At 54.8% G+C, this 20,947-nt stretch overlaps 1 protein-coding gene across 1 annotated transcript; it reads right to left on the reverse strand.

Moving 5' to 3' along the window:
• Window positions 1–1,247: 1,247 nt before the first annotated feature.
• On the reverse strand, window positions 1,248–15,006 carry RASD2 (RASD family member 2). Its single transcript, XM_050806888.1, has 3 exons — window positions 13,966–15,006; window positions 8,120–8,399; window positions 1,248–3,693 (listed from the first exon to the last, which is right to left on the reverse strand). Exons 2-3 carry the CDS (start codon window positions 8,388–8,390, stop codon window positions 3,164–3,166), a joined length of 801 nt encoding a protein of 266 aa, XP_050662845.1. The 5' UTR covers window positions 8,391–8,399; window positions 13,966–15,006; the 3' UTR covers window positions 1,248–3,163.
• Between the last annotated feature and the right edge of the window lie 5,941 nt (window positions 15,007–20,947).

Raw genomic sequence — 20,947 nt, forward strand, 5'->3', positions numbered from 1 at the left:
GGCTGAAAGCAGGGCCCCCAGATATGCAGAGGCTGGGAGTGGGGCCCCCAGGTAGGCAGAGGCTGTGAGTTCTCCAGCTCCCCACACCACAGACTTGCGTGGTCTTGCCTCCACCACTGCCTGGCTCTGTTTGTTTTGTGGATGTCTGTGCAGAGGTTGTGGCTTCCCAATGGACAATGTGGTTCCCAGTGGACCTTATACTGACTGTCTCTCAACCTCCTTTAGGGCCTGGCTCCCTGATCCTGCTGGTGGCATTTGCTGATCAAAAGAACAGACTGTTTCCACCTCCCGGATGCAAACTCTTCATCCAGACAGAGATCAGACAGCCTCTGGTGTTGAATCCCTGATCTGCCACTTCACCAGCTGTGCCATCTTGGACAAAATATGGAGCTCTCTGAACCTAAACGCTCAGATTGGGTGAACATGAGTGGGCTTCCTTCAGGGCTGGGTGATAGGATGGCGTGAGACCCGCCGGGTAAAACACACAGTGGACACTCATGACTTTCTCCTTTCCCTCTGCCCAGGGAAACCTCTCAGTCCCGGGGGCACGTTCGGTGTCGGTCAGGACCCAGACCTTCTCCCTCAGCCTCCACTTGCCATCCTCACCTACATCCTGTCTCACTTCACAGGAGGGCTCATGCTGTGAGCCCCGTGTCTACTGGGTTCCGTCCAGAATGCGGTCCAACAAATCCACCACACGCAGGTGGGGGCCGTGTCCTGGCCCCCGGGGTTGAGTCTAAGTGAGGCTGCCCACGCTCGGTATATGAGGCCAGATAATTCTCAGTGCGGTGGGGGTGGAGGGGCAGCCTGTGCACTGGAGGATACTGAACGGTGTTCCTGGCCTCCACCCACCAGGTGAGAGCAGCAGCCCTAGCCCCAGGCTTGGAAAAGGTTTCCAGAGATTGCCAACTGTGCCCTGGAGGTGAAATTGCTGCTGTACATGAAGAACTAAGACACAGAGAACCTCCTGGAGCTAATGGTCCACAGGGGCCCCTCCTGTGTGGACACAGACACCTCGGTACACAAACTTGGAGGACCCAGGAGGACCAAGCTGAAGGAGAGCATCACCTTCCATCTGGGGGTCTTATCCCCCTCCCCCGACACTTAAACTTGAAGGTGGACTCAGTGCTGACCCTCAGGGCCAGGGCTCTCAGCAGGTGCATTTTGGGCGGGAAAGGCCAGCTTTGATCGGGGAGGGGGCACACCTCCTCTTGGAAACATGAAAAATACACATGGGCAAGGACACGGCTTTGTAACAAACTCACTTTTATTGATAGTGTACACGGAGATCCATGGCAGCGGGGCTGTGCCTGGGAGACAGCAGGCCACACACTGGTGCAGCCAAGGTGCCTGGTCTGCTCAGAGGGCTCAGGCGCGGGGTGGGGAAGAGGACAGAGGTGGGGTTGGAGCTGCTGCGTTCAGCACAGACGCAGGCAGGGGCCAAGGCTGAGATGCAGGTGCAGGTATGCAGAGCTGGGGCTGGAGCATGTGTACATCTGTGTGTACATCTGTGTGTACTTGTATATACATTGGCATGGGGTACACAATATCTACAGGGACCCTCACAGACTGATCTAGGGAGAGGGTTGAGGACAAGATGTCCCAAAGCCCTGAAGGCCCCAGGGGCCAAGCATCAAGAGAGGGGGCACATCGTGGTAGGTTCCGAATGCCCAGCACTAGCTTGCTTCTGCCACCCACAGACTTGCTGTGTGACCTGGAGGAAGTTACTAACCCTCTCTGGACCTCAGAAAGACCCATTATATGATCACTAAGGTTCCTTAGGGCCCGAAAACTTCCATATGTTTAGAGAGATTAAAATACAAAATATACTTGTTAAGAGCTGATGACAAGGGCCTTTGGTTTATGGGTTCAAACCCACCATGCCTGAGTACATGGTTGGACCCAGCATAGCCCAATCCCGGGCACAAGGAGAAGACCTGCCCTGAGCTTTTCTGTTGGACCCCTCCCAGGCTCAGTTCTGGGTCCCAGCTGCTCCTCCCTGCCTCCCCACCGCTGTGTGTGCAGAAGGTGGTGGGGCAGCAGGGGCCAGGGCTGGGGACCCTCTTGGTTTCCTAGGACACAGTGAACCCAGCACCCAGTAGGTGCTTAATAAATGCTTGAGGAATGAGTACAGTAGAGGACAGCCTGGTTCTAGGTGGAGCTGTACCCTGAACTTGCTAGGGGACAGGGTTGTGGCTTGGGGCTCATCATGTCCCCTCCGAGTCTCAGTGGTATCCTCTGTGAAATGGGAGCATTAAAAAAAGCAGCCCTGGCCTGTCCACCCCACGCTTGTGCAATTGTCTGTAAACCGTGGAGTTCAATGGCGGAGGTCAATGTCTAGGTGCAGACAGGCCATGGAAACCCTGTTTGGGAATAGAGGAGGAAGGCATCCCCAGAGGAGGCCGTGGATCTGAACTGGGTGAGGGCCTGGCCAAGAAGGGAGTCACTAGGCTTTTACAGTACAATGATTTCCATTTCTACTGCTATACATGACATGAAAACAGCTGCAACCACAACAAAGCACAACTGTCGGGCGGAGGGACCTGGGAGAGGAGGCTGAGGAACGTGGTCTAGGGGTGGGCGTGGTCTAGGAGGCGTGGCCACGCCCCCTTCAAACACACAGACGCCACTGGCTCAATGTCAGGGGCAGCTGGGGGCTAACTTGTGTGTGTGCTGGGGGTGGGAGGGGGTGCAGAGGCAGCTAACCCAGAGGGTAGGAGTTGCAGGGCTGAGAGAGAAGTTCTCCCAGCTGCCACCCAAACCAAGCTGGGTGTTATGCCAGGAGAGAGGAGACCTTTCTCATCTGGCCTTCCGTGTCCTTTGCATCCTGAGACTTGTCCCAGGAGGCTCCATATGACGCAGCAATCCTCACCCCTCTGGGATCAACATTCCTTCCAACCCCAGGAGAGGAAGGTGTGAGGCTGCAGAGATGTGTCCTCCCACAGAGGAGCTGAAACCACCAAGGAGCTGTGGACAAGGGGACTCAGGAAAGCTGTGAGAAGGCAGACGGATGTGCGGAGGCCAGCACCCGGGGGCCTCCAGTCTGTGCCTAAGGTCTGTGAACAAGACTGCTGCGGGGGCCTCGGTGGGGGGATGCGCACAGCGGGCATCTGGGGCCACCTCCCTGAAGGCACTGGCCAAGCCCCGCCCCAGCATCCCTCGCTCACTGGATGGTGCACTTGTCCCTCTCGCGGGCCTGGCCTTCTCGAAGGACCTTGGCCTTGATGTACTTGAGGTCACTGTTGACGCTGGGGCGGCGGGCGAAGGGCGAGACCATGCCATAGGCGTCCATCTCCTTGACGCGGCGCATGCAGAAGGGCCTGGGGTGGAAGGCGTCACCGTACTGCACGGAGATCTTGCGATGCAGGGCGGGGCTCATCTCGTGCGGCAGCTTGGCCATGCTGAAGAGCACGTAGAACATCTCGTCCACATTGGTGTTCTTCTTGGCCGACACCTCGAAGTAGGCGCAGTTCTCGTCGCCGGACACCAGCAGCTCGGCCTCGGTGGTGGGCACCTGGCGGCAAAGCTCGCCATGGTCGTTCTTGTTGCCACAGATGACCATGGGCAGCTCTGCCGCCTCCTTGGTCTTGTTCTTCAGGCAGGACTTGACCTCTAGGATCTGCTTCTGGAGGCGCTTGACCTCATCGAAGGACTCCCGGTTATCCAGGCTGAACACCAGGATGAAGACATCCCCTGCAGGGAGAGAGCCCAGGCAGTGAGTTCACCAGCTGTGACGCCTGCCCTCCTCTGGCCACAGAACACCAGTCCTAACAGCTGGGAGTCACAGGTGCCCTGAAGCAGTTATGCGGCGTAACTGACTTAACCTACGCAGCGAGTCTTTGGGGTAGCTGCGATTATTCTCCCCGTTTTCCAGGGCAGGAAACTGAGGCTGAGGGGGTTGAAGCCTCTGTTCACAGTCGTATAGCTAACACGTGGACCACTTGGTTCAAATACAGTCAACTCACTTCACATTTCCTTGCAGGGCTGCAGAGGGGTGGGTGATTTGTGTGGACTGTGTTCAGATAATAAGAATCATTTCTATGAGCGCAGGTGGCCTGCCTGTTTTGCTCAATGCCTAGTTTGCATCTGGCCTCATCCACTTAGCTGCCAGCAGACTTGAGCAGATCACGAAACCTCTGTAACCTCAGTTTCTCTGTCTGTTTCATGCAGATGAAATATTACCTTGCAGGATAATTTTGAGAGTTATGCAAGATAATGAATGGACAGTGGTACATGCTCAGTGGCCTCAGGTGTCAGTAACGATGAGAATGAAGGCCTACTGGGGGCCAAGCACCGGGTATGTGCTCCAGGCCCATTGTTCTCTTGATTCCTCACTATGCCTCTGTCAAGGAGATTTTGTTACCTTTGCGTTACAGGTGAGCAAACTGAGGCTCAGAAAGGGCATGCCGCCTGTCCAAGATCACACAGCTTCCGCGTGGCTAGGCTGAGATTTCTACCTGATTCTGTCCTCACCTAGCTAGTGCCTGGCACCCGGTGGATGCTCTCTGCTTCTCAAATAAATCATGGGATGAAAAAGTGAGCGCTGGCCTCCAAGGCCCACACTGCCTCCAGGATAACTCACCACATCACTCAAGGCAGGGTTGTGAATCTGAAACAGGGGCTGCTGTGGAGACGGTGGGGTGGTGAGGAGGCTGTCTGGACTGGTGCCTCCATCCTGATTTCCAGCTCTTAACAAGCACCTTCCTCACTTTTGCTTAAACTCCTTTTTTTCTTTCTTTTTTTTTTTTGAGATGAAGTCTTGCTCTGAGGCCCAGGCTGGAGTGCAGTGGTGTGATCTTGGCTCACTGCAACTTCCGCCTCCTGGATTTAAGTGATTCTCCTGCCTCAGCCTCCGGAGCAGCTGGGATTTCAGGCGCCTGTCACCACGTCTGGCTTTTTTTTTTTTTTTTTTTTTTTTTTTGAGACAGAGTTTCACTCTTGTTGCCCAGCCTGGAGTGCAATGGCGTGATCTCAGCTCACTGCAACCTCCGCCTCCCGGGTTCAAGCGATTCTCCTGCCTCAGCCTCCTGAGTAGCTGGGATTACAGGCGCCCTGTAATTTTGAGACCACACCTGGCTAATTTTTTGTATTTTTAGTAGACAGGGTTTCACTGTGTTAGCCAGGCTGGTCTCGAACTCCTGACCTCAAGAGATCTACCCACCTCGGCCTCCCAACGTGCTGGAATTACAGGCGTGAGCCACTGCATCCAACCACTTTTGCTCAAACTCTTGATAGCCTTGTGGTGTGACAAGATCCCTGTCTCACAGATGAGGAAACTGAGGCCCAGAGGAGTCAGCAACTGGCCCAAGTTCTCGAGAAGAGAAGCAAGCAGCTCCAGCTTCTGGCAGAACGGCTGCCACCTTCCTCTGCACCCCCAGAGCACATCATTTGCTCCCACTTCATGGCACATGGCACATTCAGAATGGTGTCCAGGCCAAGGGTGTGCTCCAAACAGTGAGCTCAGGCACAGAGGAGGGTTCCATCACCCACTCATCCTGGTCTCCCCAGGGCCTGGCACACAGTGTTCACCGAGGCAGGCTGAAGGGATGGGAGGTGATGGAAGAAACTGCAGTGTGGGCTCTTCTGAAAGGCACTTGCAAGGCAGCGTCAGCTTGGCAACTCTTCCTTCTTGGGCTGCCAAACCCCATCCCATTAGGCTAATCCGGGGCCCCTGAGGACTCGTGGCCTTGACATATTCAAATGCGAGACTGCGATGCCAAGCATCAGAGATGCCTGTCTGGCAGCTGGAAGAAGAGCTGGTGGTGGAATTAATGGCTTTCAGAATTTCCTGAGCAGCAGGAAAATGAGGTTGAAAAAATGAGGTTCCACCAGGTTGGAAAATGAGGCACGGGTTGGTGTGTGAAAAAAACAAGCATCAGACAGATGTACTCAGAATGATATGCGCTGTAAAAAAGAGACAGACAAAAATACTCTCCATTGTGGGAATACAAATACGAATGCCAATGTAGTCACGGAGGCCCGGAAGGCTCCATGCCAGACTGCCAGGGTGGCCACCTCCGGGGCAGGGGCAGGAGCGTGGGATTGGGGACACGGGTCAAAGGGGCATTAGCTTTATCTGTAGCGTTTGCAGGAGGGTGTGTTTGTGTATTACTTGTGTCACTGAAAATTCATGCTGAAAATATGCACGTGCTTCCTCTCTACATCTCCCCTCTCTTTCCCTCTGTCATTAGCCTTATTCATAGCAGTGGGTACCCAGTCCCCTCCCCGAGGCTGAGAGGGCTGACACCAATGCAATACCCGTCACTGCTGGAAGCTCCTGCTACAAGCCTTCTTGCAGTCCTCACAGCCTCCCTGCAGGGTATAAGCCCACTGTGTGGCTGGGGAGGCTGACTCAGACGGGATGCATGTGCCTCTGTTCACACATTTAAGCCAAGAGGCCCAGAGAGGATTCGAACACAAGTCGACCCAGGGCTCTCCTATCTACATGCCCCTTCTCCAAAACTGGGGGTGGAGTGGGGAGCTTGACTGCTATCTGGGTCAGATGCTCTGAAAAGCCAGCCTGGAAGAGAAAGCACTCAATGAGGGGCCACCCAGCAGCCTCAGTCTTGGCCTCGAGGCAGTGGCAGGGCTGGGCATAGCATGGGTTTCTCCATATAGAAGTATCTCAGTTGAAGGGTTATCTTAACGATGCCTAGAGAGTTGCCTGCTCACTCCTTCCCTTATCCCTGCTCAGCAACTTGAGGGGAGTGACTTGGGAAATGATTGTGTAGCTGGGAGTAGACCCACTACAAATGCTGACTCAACAGAAGACTCAGGGATTTATTGTGCACTTACTATCTGCTCACCAAGCGCCTTATGTATATTAATTCATTTAATTCTCACAGTGCCTTTAGGATGAGTGTTGATGCGATGCAACTTTACATGAGAATGCTGAGACACAAAGAGATAAAATCCCTTGCCTCGAGGTACAAAGCCGGGAAGCAGCAGAACCAGGACTCAGACCCAGGTGCTGGGTCCCGGGCTTGTCCTCTTAGTTACCATGCTAATGCAGTGTAAACGAGTGCACAGCCCCTCAGCTCCACTCACCCTTTCTTCCCCCTCACCCCCGCCCCCCACAACCTCCCTGTCCCTCCTCACCCCTCCCAGCAGGGCTGAGAGGCTGCGGTGTGGCTTTGTCTGAAAGGACAAGAGCAGACTCCCTTTTCGAGCTGTGCTGCCATTGGAGTGAGTTACTTAACCTCTCTGGGCTTCGGTTTCCTCACTTGTAAAAAGGGAACGAATAACTATTTGTGAGGGCTAAATAACTACATGCCGGACAAGGGGGCTCACGCCTGTAATCCCAGTACTTTGAGAGGCCGAGGTGGGCAGATCACGAGGTCGGGAGATCAAGACCATCCTGGCTAACATGGTGAAACCCCATCTCTACTAAAAAGACAAAAAGTTAGCCGGGCGTGGTGGCACGTGCCTGTAGTCCCAGCTACTTGGGGGACTGAGGCAGGAGAATCGCTTGGACCCGGGAGGCGGAGGTTGAAGTGAGCTAAGATCGCACCACTGTACTCCAGCCTGGGTGACAGAGCGAGACTCCGTCTCAAAAAAAATAAAATAAAATACACTACATGCCAAGCTCTAAGAACAGGGTCAGGCCCATAGCTTCTGATAAGTGTCAGCTACTGCCATCACCGTCACTATTACTATGACCAAGCCCCCTTCCCTTTGGTGACCACTGCCAGGATCCTGCCCTTACCTCTCTAGGAGGTGGCAAAGGCCTGGGGTGTGGGAGACCTGAGCCCCGAGGACTGACTGTGGGCCCCGGAGCTCTGGTGCGTGATCTCCCAGAGGAGGAAAGCAGCAGCCAGGGCATCATTCTGTTCGCTAGAAAGGAATATCCCTGGGGCATGCTGGTATCAGCTCCTGATCTGGAAGGCGGCCCCGACAGCCATGAGTAATCGATCCGGAGTCTAACAGAATGGAATTGGGGGGCCCAGACTCCATCACTAGTTCTAGCAAGTGGCAAAATCTCTCCGAGCCTCACTGTGCAGGGATGACGCCTGTCTCAGATGATGGCTATGCAAGTACTATGCAAACTGCCAAGTGCCCAGCACACTCCACACCCATGCCCCGGCCCTGCCACCCCAGCCCAAGCACCGGTGGGCCTCACCTGTGAGGATGGAGAGTCTGCGCATGGCGGGGAAGGGGTGGTTGCCGGAGGTATCCAGGATGTCCAGCTGGTACATGTCGCCGCGGATGTTGTACACCTTGCGGTGGAAGTCCTCGATGGTGGGTGTGTACTGGTCCTCGAAGCGCCCATTGAGAAAGCGAGACACAATGGAGCTCTTGCCCACCCGAGAGGCGCCCAGCACCACCATACGGTATGAGTTCTTGGCAGGCACACTGAGCGTGCAGTTCCCGCTGGACAAAGTCTTCATCATGGCTCGGGGCTGTGACAAAGCGAGAGAAGCAGACGTCAGGGGACCCTCGACCTGGCCCTGCCACCTCTTGTTAGAGGCCTTGGCCTCCTCTCTAGGGCCTCTGTCTAGGTCAATGGGAACCTCCGACGAGGTTCTAAGGGGCCTTGGAGTTCTACCCTCTCATTCATTCATGCCCTCTTCTTTACTCCTTCCTTCATCCACTCACTCACTTACCATCCGTTCATTCATCCTTTCGTTTATGCAAGCCCCGGACTCCTGGGATTTGAATCCTTGCCTTCCCTCTAGCTACTGACCTTGGGCAAGTAGCTTAACCTCTCTAGAAGTCACTTTTCTCATCTACAAAATGAGCCCAAGTCATAGAGTTGTTGCAAAAGGCTCAGCACATGGTGAAATCTCAAAAAGGGTATCTATCGTGAGAATCCGTTCTTTCCCTGGTTCATCCATCTGGCTTTCCAGGAGCCTGTGAGTCTAGGATAAGACACGGGGAAGGCACTAGCATGCATTTCTTAAGCCTGAGGCAGGAAGCGGTTCTGTGGTCATTCAGCCCTCCTGGGAAGAAGGGAAGGCTAGGTCCACACCACATGCTCCAAGCTGGATGCCTGGGGTTGCTCCTGCAGCCACCCACCTTTAGACCTGTGCTCTGCATCTGGCGGGCTCCCTCCGCTCCATGGCCTCCCGGATATTTTTGCCTCCCAGGCCCTAGGTGTTTACTTGCCTCCAGGAGACCCAGAGGCCCGGAGTAGAGGATGTGGAATGGGGAATAACTCATGGCTGGCTCAAGTTTCCCACCCAACTCCAAAGGTTAATGGTTCTGGGGCAAACCCAGAGCTTTCTATGGGAGCCTCTTGACCTCATGAAAGAGGCCGACATGGATCCAAGCTCTTGTATAAGCAAACCCACAGGCTCCACCAGGCTCATCCCAAAGGCTCTTTACAGCCCAGCCCTCCTTCCTTTCCTACCTCAGTGCCCACCAGAATCCCCACCCCAGAACCCCTGACCCCAGTCACCCTAGTTAGTTTGAGCTTTGCTGAGATCGGCCTCCACTCCTTTGCTCATGCCACCCCTCTGCAGAACACCCTCCTCCCCTTAAGTTTCAGGATCTGGCTCAAGTGCCACCTGCTCTCTGAAGGCCTCTCTGATGTCCCCACCCTAGCAGGAATCCCTCCTCTCTTTTCAGCTCCTGAACTGCAGATGGGCACAGGCCTGCTGAAATGTCAATTCCCTCGGTCCTCTGCAGGCTGCCACAGGTTGTGCAGGTTGGCCACTGCACAAGGCACATGGCTGGGTGGGCAAGTGGGGGCTGCATCCCAGAGGTGGGGGCTGCATCCCAGAGGAAGGGGCATTTTGTGTAGAGGAAGACGCATTGTTTTTAAATTCACACAAAAAGCTGTATGTGCCCATACTTGGTCCCCACCCCAGGATGCCCCAAGTCGGTTTCCTTGAGTGCCTCCTCCATTAACCCAAGGTGCTTTCCAACACCATCGCTTCCTGGCTATCATGATGCTAAGGTCTGAGATGGCCACTCGAGGTGGAGAGGTTGCCTGCATGTGAGTCCCTGGCACGCATCTGGATCTGCTCACCCTGCCCAACTACCAGCCTCTGTGCAGGAAACCGCCTCTCAAAAATACCTTTGTTATAAGTCCTGATTGGTGGTATTTGCCAATTTCCATGGCGTAAATGCTCCCACCACGGTCAATTCTAAGCTACCAATGTGACTTCGATGAATGAATCACAAAGGGACGCACACAATAAGCCAGCTCAGCACACGGCGGACCCCAGGCCTGGAGCCACAAGGACGGCAACTGCTGCCACTTGAGCCCATGCAGTGTGCCAAGCCCCGCACTAAGTATAGAAATAATCATAGCTGGCATTTATTTTGCAGCTAAAATATGCCAGAGTGTTCTAAGTGCTGCACACATGTTAACCTATTTCTCCCTTCAGTAACCCCAGAAAACAGGTGGTGTTATGCTCCAATTTACAGATGAGGCAACTGAGGCACAGAGAGGTTAAATTACTTGCTTACAGTTGCACAGCCAGTAACCAGCAGAGGAGAGGTTTGATCCCCGGTGGTCTGCTCCGAGCTCAGAAGGCTCTGTGACTAGCCTACTTGGTTAATAAGGGAGCCTGGGCAGTAGTTCAAGCCTAAGACCCCCACGTCCCCCACCCAGCTCCCACCTACAGCTGTCTTTGAATTTATCCCACAAAACTGCCATGCCATGTACACAGCAGGGGCTCAATAAACGGTCTGTGCATTCATCAAATGGTAAATGGCTCTCTCTTTGGGTTTGCCTGAAGCCCCCCTCTGGGACCTTCTTTCCTCAGCCTCAACCACCTGACTGGCCCAGGGGCCGTGCTAAGGAGGGCCCTCCCCTAGGGCAGCCCTGATGAGGTGCCCAGGGCATACGTGTGGGAGGCAGGAAGTGAGAGAGAGGAGGGTGGAGAGAGGGCTGCCAGACCACAGCAGGGGAGCCCTTCTCAGTCTCTGCCGGGGAGCCCTTCTCAGTCTCTGCCAGGCTGTCTCAGCCAGCCTGGGCCTTCAGCAGAGATGGGGGGGAAAGAAGCCCTAACCCATGACAGCCCCCTCCCCAAGTCCCTCTGCAGACAGCTTGACTCTGCTGGTGGTCACTTCTGTCTAGACAGGACGGGAAAGGGGCCAGAAGCTCCCAGGGATAGTATGTGTCTCCATCACTGCCCTGCCCAGCCTCCAGCCCAGAGCTTGGTACAGACGAGCTGATAGCAATGACTTAATGAGCTTCAGGGAGTCAGAGAGAGGAGGCAGGAGTCAAAGAGGCAGAGAATCAGAGAGAGGAGGCAGGGAGTCAAAGAGAGGAGGCAGGGAGTCAGAGAGAGGAGGCAGGGAGTCAGAGAGAGGAGGCAGGGAGTCAGAGAGAGGAGGCAGGGAGTCAAAGAGGCAGGGAATCAGAGAAAGGAGGCAAGGAGTCAAAGAGAGGAGGCAGAGGGTCAAAGAGGCAGGGAATCAGAGAGAGGAGGCAGGGAGTCAGAGAGAGCAGGCAGGGAATCAGAGAGAGGAGGCAGGGAGTCAAAGAGAGGAGGCAAGGAGTCAAAGAGAGGAGGCAAGGAGTCAAAGAGGCAGGGAATCAGAGAGAGGAGGCAGGGAATCAGAGAGAGGAGGCAGGGAGACAGAGAGGGGAGGCAGGGAGTCAGACAGAGGAGGCAGGGAGTCAGACAGAGGAGGGAGGGAGACAGAGAGAGGAGGCAGGGAGTCAGAAAGAGGAGGCCGGGTGTCAGAGAGGAGGCAAAGGGTCAGAGAGAGGAGGCAAGGTGACAGATAGAGGAAGCAAGGAGTCAGAAATAAGAGACAGGGAATCCGGGAGGGCAAAAAAGGAGAAAAAAAATCCTCTGTGGTTTTTATCTCTGAGAGAAGACTGATTCTTCACATGGCCTGAGCCACGTGGGGCTGTGTGAGACATCTGGACACCTGGACGCCAGGTGACAGTGCCTCTGTGGGCGCTGCCTCCTGCCTCCACATCTTTCTTCCCTCTCCTCCCCCAGAGGTGGCACCATGGGCACCCTTGTGGGCACGTCTCTCCTCTGCAGCCTGTTCTCCCTTCTCCATCCTCAGCCAGGCTGACCTCACACAGCAAGGAGCAGACAGGGATGAGTTCGAAGGGCCCTTTGGGAATTTGGAGTCCAATATCAATAACTGAATGGATTTCAGGAAGTCAGAGAGAGGAGGCAGGGAATCAGAGAGGGGAAGTAGGGAATCAGAGAGACGAGGCGCTGAGAGGCAGGAAATTCAACAGAGACCCCCTAACAACACAGGTATCCGAATGCACATACTGTGACTACTGACCCCGCCACAGGGCCATTCTGAGGACAGGTGGAAGCCAGAAAGTTCCCAGAGCAGAGATGAGGGGGCGCCATCCTGGGGGCACAGTAATCACAGCCAGGAAGGCATCCATCAGCCCACTTAACTGATGGGGACGTTGACGCTCAGAGAGGTTAAGTCACTTGCCCCACTTGACACAGCAGATGACTAGCTGGGCTGGGATCAGAACCAGGTTGTTTGGCTCCAAAGTCTGGGCTCTTAACTCTATGAAAACCCACTCCTGGCCAAAACCGGTCTTTTCCAAAACACTGTCTATCTCAGTGAAGCCTCAGCTGGCGTCATGCTGGGGGATGACCCCTGAGACATATTATATTCTCACTCCTTCTCTCCCTGTAGGCAGCAGAGCGGAAAGGGGGCAGGCACCTCCCAGGATTCTCCCCCAACCCTGCCAGCCACCTCCGAGCAAGTGCACCTGTGGATTCAACACTTCTTCTCCCTTAAGCCTGTCCCCCAGGGCCTGCCTGGAAGATGAAAGAGTCACACAGGCACAGGCAGCGGGACAAGAGTCTGGACGTGTTCTCCCGGTGTATGCCCCAGAGCCTGTTTCACTGCACTGCCCCTCCTCCACCCCCCATGCCTCCTCCATCAGCGCACACTCAGCCTCTCTGGACACGCACATTGCCGTCACTGGCCTCCAGCTGCCGCTCTGAGAGTCCAGGGGCTTGGCAAAGCCAACCCCACCACCCTTGGCAGCTCAGGTGGTAGAAGGTAGGCAGGCATCTGCTTCCGGCAGGCCAGCTCTGCCTCTCACCAGCCCGGCAGCCCTGGGCAAATGACTTGGCTCCCTGGGGCTCAGATTATTCCTCTGTTAATGGTAAGAAACAAACTCCCTGTGTGGCCCTGGGCTTCCAATAAGTCTGGAGGCTGACCCAGCTCCTGAGCCACAGCAAACCTGAACACATGCTGGGTTCTCTTCTTCGTGGCACTTTATCTTGGCAGCCGTGGGGCTGCCCAGTGAGGCTGGACTGGAATGCAGGCGCAGGTCTTGCAGGGAACCCATCTTGTCTCTGACACCACGGGAGGCCTGAGTCACCAGCTCCTGACCTGGCTGCTCCCTCCCAGCCTGGCTTCCCACCTTCCATGAGGTCTTGGACAACATCCCTTGTCATCCTCCCAGTGCTGGGGACAAGAGGAGGGGAGGGCACAGAGAGGCCTCCAGAGCTGCCTTCTGGGCCCTCCAAGACAGCTAAGTTACAGGAAACCCCTCCTGGGAAGGGGATCATTCAGGAAACTCACTCAGCACCAACCCAGAAAAAGCTCAAGAACTCTGGATAAGGAAGGCACTTCTTAATCTTCCTTCCCCACCTCCAGGTATGCAGGCTGCAGCCAGCTCCAGAAGGGGGACAGGAGTGTTTGGGGAAGTTGACTCGTCTTCCCTGAGCCCCGGTTTCCTCCTATTTAAATGGGCTATTACTCTAGCTCTTTAAATGGAAAGCCTCTGGTACCAAAACTAGAACATAGTAGAAGCTCAATAAATCTTTCTTTCCTGGGATAAGTAAAGGGTATAGCACCCAGTTTGACACATATAGTAGGTGCTCAACGAATTTAATTTTCTCCGGGTATGTAAAGTTGCCAGACGATCCCGGCACATAGTAGGTGCTCAATCAATTTCACTTTCTCTGGTCATCTAAGGAATCACTGAGCTTTCCTCCTCCAAGCCTCTACCCTTTCTTCCCGGCTGCTCCACTTCCCCCAGATCCCCAGCTCTACTGGGGTGTCTCCTACCTGGGAGTGGCGGGCCCGGCCTCTGGCACGGCTGGGAGAGCTGCCTGGAAGCGCTGAGAGCTGCGGGGAGCCGCCTGCTGCTCCAGCCGCCGAGCCTCCCAGACTCTGTGGTGACTCCCGGGTCACTGCGCGGGGATCCTCCCCTGCGCGGCTCGGGACGCCGGGCTGGGCGCGGCCGGGCAAGGAGGCGCAAGGGGCAGGTGCCCCATGGGTGGGCTCCGAGGGCTCGGCGGGGCCCGGGCAGGGGGCGGGCTCCGGCTCGCCGCCGCCGGCCCTGCCCTGCCCCGAGCCGGGAGCCTCCTGCTGAGCCAGGTGCCCGGAGGCTTGGGGACGTCCGATCCGGGGGTCCCCGCCTGCGGCTCTGGGGTTGGGAGCGGAGAGGTAGGGGCGACTCCGGTGATGAAGGAGCAGCCTCTCGAGACTCGGGGAGGGGGATCCTTTGGAGGTGACTGTGGGTGCGTGTCCCGGGTGGGCGAAACCTCCTGGTAGCCTATGCCACCTTCTCCGCCTGCTCCAAAGGAGGTCGCTCGGATCGCGGGTATCGGGCTGCGGGGCTCGGCCGCGGCCTCCTCCTCTGCCCGCGTCTGTGCAGCTCTCCTCGCGCTGGAGCGACGGCTTCTTTCTCCCCGCGCGGCGACGCCAGCAGCTGAAGGAGGAGCAGGGCGCTCTGCTCTGCTCTGCGCGCGTGTGGGAGGGGGCCTTGAACGCCGCCCCAAGGTTTCGCAGCTCCAAGTTAGCACCAACCCAGCTCCTCCTCCTCCTTCACCTCCTCCTGTCCCCAGATGAGGAGAACTTTGTGTGTGGCCCTGGGTTCTCCCTCCTTCCCCCTCTCGCAGGCAGATGCCCCACTGTCACCCGCAGGGTGAAGAGGTCGCTGATCCCTTCGAAAGGTGGCAGAACCTCAGGCTCCTGATGGCGGTACCAGCGGCGCCCTCCCGCGCCCCTGCAAGCGTCGCCCACCTGCTCCTTCGGCCCCCAGCGAGCAGCGCCTCCCGCAGCCCAGCGCCAGCGTCTGCTCTCCAGAGCCGGCTCGCCCCGCCCCACCCCGGCGCCCCGCCCCGCCCCGGCGCCCGGCCAATGGGAGGCGGGTCCCGCGGCCCGGCCCCGCCCACCCCGTTCGCAGCCTCAGGGGCGCCGCAGTCTGCGGTTCCGCGTGTCCCGGCGCGTGGGGCCGGGGCCGCTGGGCACGCGCACCTTGCCCAGAAGCCGGCACGGGCCTCGGAGGCTGACGTCTGCGCACGCGCTCACACGCACGCCCTGCCCGGCCGCAGGTGACCCGCATGGAGTCCGGCCGCCTGCCCACTTGGCCGGGGTCCCCAGCGGCTTGCGCCCGGCCAGGCCGAGGGCGCCACGGCTCCAGTGCCCTCCTCCTTCGCAGAAGTCCCCGGGTGCCCTCCCAGGTGTCCAACCTGTCTGTCCCAGCCGCCGCCTCCCTCCCGAGGTCACAGTGCCCACGGGACCCTGCGGACTGGCACATGGGCCATGCACGTGTCGCCCAGGGGGGCGGGGAGTCACCTTGGCTTAGTGGCCAGAGGTCTTCGAGGCATGCGAGTCGCAGAGAGCACTGCCCGGGGACACACCAGGTGCCTTGAGCATTGCCTCTCCTGTCTGCATTCTCCCTTCCCACCTTTAAATGAGGGGCTTGACCTAGGCCAGACATCGGACCTTCTCACTGGGCCATATCTCCACATCACTTATTACTTAATATATTTTTTAAAATACCAGATCCACTTTCCCCACCCCTTAAACACATTTTTTTAGAGAATCATTATATCACTGCCTTAAATGGGAAACCAGTATCACTTGCCATAAATAGAAAGTAAGAGTTAAAATAAGCACAGTGAAAACAAAGCAAGGTTATTAAATTCTAGCTGGAAACTGTGGTCTGCCAAGGCTTGAGATGTGCCCTCAGTGAAAAAGGGAGATTGGCAAGATTTGGAGAGGTGTTAAATACCCATTAGCACCTAACAGAGACTTTCTCCTTCACGTATCAGGAGGCTTAAAAGAGAATGTTCTCATTGTGTGATACAGCAAAGGAATGCGATGCTGTGTCTGTGTCCCTCAGTTCCAGACCCCTGGACCTCAGGGATGTCTGCCAGCCTCACCCCCACCCCAGACCTGGCCTCCCTATCTCATGAAAGGCAGCAGGGGTCTGGGAGGGCACCTGAGGGGCCAGCTCCATTGGCTGAAAGATTGGCATTCAAGTCCTGTCTCAGTAACTACCTAGATGTCTGACCTTGGGCCAGTCATGAAAAGTCTCTGGGTCCTGGTTGTGCCATCTCCAAAATGGGTATAATATTGATGGGTCCGCAGAATGACAGAAGTACTAAAATGGCCTGAGACTTTGAATATGGAAAGTGACTTGCTTTGCTTGTCTCTGTGACATCTTGAGATTCTCCAGGAAAGTTAACCAGAGAGGATGGGGCAGGTGGAGGTGGAGGGTGCAGTACCTGTACTACCTGATTGTGTTTAATGCCCCAATTTAGGCCACAGAGGGGCTAAGGGGATGTGCCCAAGGTTACCTGGTGGCAAGTGGCAGGATCGCAGCCCGGTGCATTTTCCACATCCAGAGTTTGCCTCTGGGAACTGGCTTCAGTCCAGGAGGGTTTGTGCTGGGCATGACACACAGAGACTGTGAGCCTTGAGCTGGCAGTGAACTTGGCAGTGGGAGGTGAGTAGGGTGGCACACTTCATCTGGAAGGCTGGGGTCAGGAGGACTCAGGTCGCTGGGCCAGCTCTGCCACCCCCATCACGGAAATGTGGCAGGCAGCCCAGGAACCCATTGCTCCCAGATTCTGCAGAGTTGTAAAACAGAATGGGTCATACCCCACTGACCATATCACTGTCGCGAGGGGAGCTGCATGTGGAGTGAGAAACCTGGGAGGTCCACTTGCCCCAGCCTCTGTGTTCTGCTCCTGCCCTCCCCCACTCCCAGTATGGTATGGCTCAGTCAATAAGCAAGTACACATAAGGGATCAACTGATGCCCAAGGAAGCTTTTCGTGGCAACAGCGCACTTCCCACATGTGCCTATTTTCCCCTTCCCTGCTCCCCACAGCCCACTTGCCTCACCATCCCCCATCAGATCCTTTGCCATAGCTCTCCCTTCGTTCCCTGGGCTCCCTGTCACCCTCTGTCTCCCATATAACCTGAGACCATTTTAACCCTGTTCTAAAACTGCCACTTCCTGTTCAAGAATTTTCAAGGGCTCCCCATTGCTTAAGATATAAAATCTTGGGCCAGGTACAGTGGCTCACGCCTATAATCCCAGCACTTTGGGAGGCCAATATGGGAGAATCACTTGAGGCCAATAGTTTGAGACAAGCCTGGCCTATGTTGGCAAAACCCTATTACTAAAAATATAAAATATAATAATTTTATACTAAAAATATAAAAATTACCCAGGTATGGTGGCGTGCTCCTGTAATTCCAGCTACTCGGGAGGCTGGGACATGAGAATTGATTGTACCCAGGAGGTAGAGGTTGCAGTGAGCCGAGATTGTGTCACTGTGCTCCAGCCTGGGCGACAGGGCAAGACTCTGTCTCAAAAAAAAAAAAAAAAAAAAAAAAAAAAAAGACATAAAACCTAAAAATCTAAATTCCTTATCCTAGCATACAAGGCCTCCAACCAGGACGTGATTCCCACCATGCCCTGCACCCAACCTACATTCCAGCAAAATCAGATCACTTCCAGGTCTCTAAAGAAGCCAGGCTTTCCCTCCTCTGGGCTTGTGTATGCTGGTTTCTTATCAGGGATACCCTTTTCTCTATATTTACACATCAAACTCCTACACATTCTTCAAAGCACTGTGTCCACACCTCTCCCCACAAAACTTACTCCCAGCCTTTCTAACGGTGTGAATCTCCTCCTCTGGGTTCCCACAGCACCAAAGCCTGGCTCTCATGCTGTGGGTAACTGGTCCTCTCTTTAAGCCTCAGTTTCTTGGCCTGTAAAGGTGGGTCTTATAGCCAGGCGCAGTGGCTCACGACTGTAATCCCAGCACTTTGGGAGGCCGAGAAGGGCAGATCATGAGGTCAGGAGATCGAGACCATCCTGGCTAACACAGTGAAACCCCGTCTCTACTAAAAATACAAAATATTAGCCAGGCGCAGTGGCGGGCGCCTGTAGTCCCAGCTACATGGGAGGCTGAGGCAGGAGAATGGCGTGAACCCAGGGGTTGGAGTTTGCAGTGAGTGGAGATCGTGCCACTGCACCCCAGCCTGGGCAACAGAGCGAGACTCCGTCTCAAAAAAAAAAAAAAAAAAAAAGTGGGTGTTACAATAGTAGCTGCCTCATGGAGTTGTTGGGAGGATTAAAATAAACTGTGAAGTGCTTCACACATAGTGGCCTTCACCATGATTACTTCCTCAATAGCCGGTGTTACATCCTTCCTCATATTTTGGACACATGCCTCGTCACCCCCATTAGCATGTGAGCACTTTTGAGTGGGGACCGAGCCTGATTCATCCTTGTATTCCCACATCATTAAGAGCAGCATCTCACACATTGTAAGTTTTTAATAAATGCTTATTGAATTGTGTTCAGCCAAACAGTCTCAGAGCAGAAGAAACGTACAAGCTCTCCTTGGACACCGGGAAAGGCGGACAGACACAGTGAGGCAGAGTTTCATTTAGTCCTCCTAACAGCCCCACCTACAGAAGGGGAAACTGAGGTTCAGGGACTATTCACAACCAGGCAGCTAATGAGAGGCTGAGCTGGGGTCCAAGAGAAATTATTCCAACAGGAAAAAAGGCACACGTCAGGCTGCTTTTCTAGAACAGCAGTTCCTAACGCTGGCGGCACATTAGAATCACCTAGAGGAGCTTTTAAAAGATATCAGAGCCCAGGCTCCCCACTCAGAGATGCTGATTTAATTGCTCTGGGGTTGGGTTTCATCACCACATGGTTTAAAGCTCCCCTAAGTAATTCTAATGTGCACCCAGGGTTGCTAGAGCAGTAATTCTCCAAGTGTGGTCCCTAGACCAGTAGCATCAGCATCATCTGGGACTTGTTGAAAATGCAGACTCTCAGGCCTCACCCTAGGCCCATGAACCTGAAGCTTTGGGAGTGAGGCCAGGCCACCCGGTTTTAACCAGCCCTCCTGGTGATTCTGATGCACGCCAAAGTTTGAGAACCACTGACCAAAAGACTGAAGTTGGCAATACCATAGAGGTCATGTGGCCCAACCTTCCTGTTTTGTAGACAAAGAGATGGTTTGTGGCTCGACCGAGTTCAACACATGCTCATGACAGGCTAGACCCAGAACCCAGAACTTGACCCAAGCACAGCGCTCCTTCCTGCTGAATGCACCATCCCAGACTACACTATCCCTAACTGAGTCTCTTGCCTTGGCAGGCCCGGGCACCTGTGCCAGCCTTGAACTTCAGCAGAGGACAATGGGTCATCAGCTGCATAAGCTCAGCTGGACTGGGGCACTGGGTCAGGTGCCAGTCAGTACAGAGGGCACATAGCCGGAACAGGCTGGTACCTCATCCGACATTCAGGGCCTCGCCCAACATCCCCGAAGGCAGACTGACAATGACATGGGAGGAGAGGTGTCCCCCCAAGCCAAAGGTCAACAGGAGCACAGCTGAACCAGCCACACCCTGCCCCCTTCCCTGGATCTGACCATTTCTGCCTCCTGTTGCCTCTCCGCCCACCTACTGAGCCCGATGATCTGAGCAAGCCCCAACTCAGTCAAGAGCCTGGGTTCTAATCCCAGCTAAACAGAAGTTTGCTGTGTGACCCTTGAATGGGCTGCTTAACCTCTCTGACCCTCATTGCCAAGCATTCTTCCTCCTCTCCTTTATGCTCCAGCCAAAGAGACTGACTTGTAGTTCCCTGAGCTTGCAAGGCTCTCTGTACCCCAGATCTTTGCACATGCCAGAGCCTGTGCCTGAGGGGCCGCTCGTCTCTGGATTGCCAGCAGACTCCTAGTTTTCCTTCCATCAAGTATTCCTGCCTCTGGGAAATCTTGGTTGCTCTCTCTTCTGTGCTCCATGGAGCTGCCTTACAGAAATCTCTTGCTTTTGGATTAAACCCTCACTGTCTGAACTCTTGGTACTCAGATCTGAAACTTGGGGTTCCAATAGATTTGGATAATGCATCATCTTTTACTCTCTGAACTTGCTATGTAAGCTCTTTTTTTTCTTTTTCTTTTTCTTTTTGGAGACAGGGTCTTGCTCTGTAGCTCACACTGGAGTGCAGTGTCATGATCATGGCTCACTGCAGCCTCGACCTGCTGGGTTCAAGTGATCCTCCCGCCTCAGCCTCCTGAATACCTAGGCCTACAGGCACGCATCATCACACCCAGCGAATTTGTAATTTTTTTGTAGAGACAGGGTCTTGCTCTGTTGCCCAGGCTGGTCTCAAATTCCTGGGCTCAAGCAAGCTTCCTGCCTCGGCCTCCCAATGTGTTGAGATTACAGGTGTGAGCCACTGCATCGGCCAGAGCTTTCTATGTAAACTTTTGATGTCCAGAATCAATATCCAAATGGGTTTGAAAAGCATGTAATAATCTGTCATGGTGTCCTTGCCCTCTTGAGAGGAGAGGTGGTACTTGTCACTTAGTGTGCAGTAAAATTTGGATGAATGAATAAATAGTGGTCAGTTTCTTCTTCTGTCCAACAAGAATGTTGGGTGCTGTCTGAGATCCATCCGAGTCTACATTTCCAAGCTGGTTTAATCCCACCACGGGTGATTCAGGTGCCTTCCAGCCCATATGTTGTTTTTATGCAAATAAAAGAAAGATTCCTTTTCTGGGCAGAGGCAGCCCCTCTTTAAAGCTCTCAGCTGACCGGGCGAGGTGGCTCAAGCCTGTAATCCCAGCACTTCGGGAGGCTGAGACAGGCGGATCACGAGGTCAGGAGATCGAGACCATCCTGGCTAACACAGTGAAACCCTGTCTCTACTAAAAAATACAAAAAAGTAGCCAGGCAAGGTGGCGGGCGCCTGTAGTCCCAGCTACTTGGGAGGCTGAGGC

The sequence above is a fragment of the Macaca thibetana genome, chromosome 10 (assembly GCF_024542745.1).
Source record: "Macaca thibetana thibetana isolate TM-01 chromosome 10, ASM2454274v1, whole genome shotgun sequence".
Lineage (NCBI taxonomy): Eukaryota > Metazoa > Chordata > Mammalia > Primates > Cercopithecidae > Macaca > Macaca thibetana.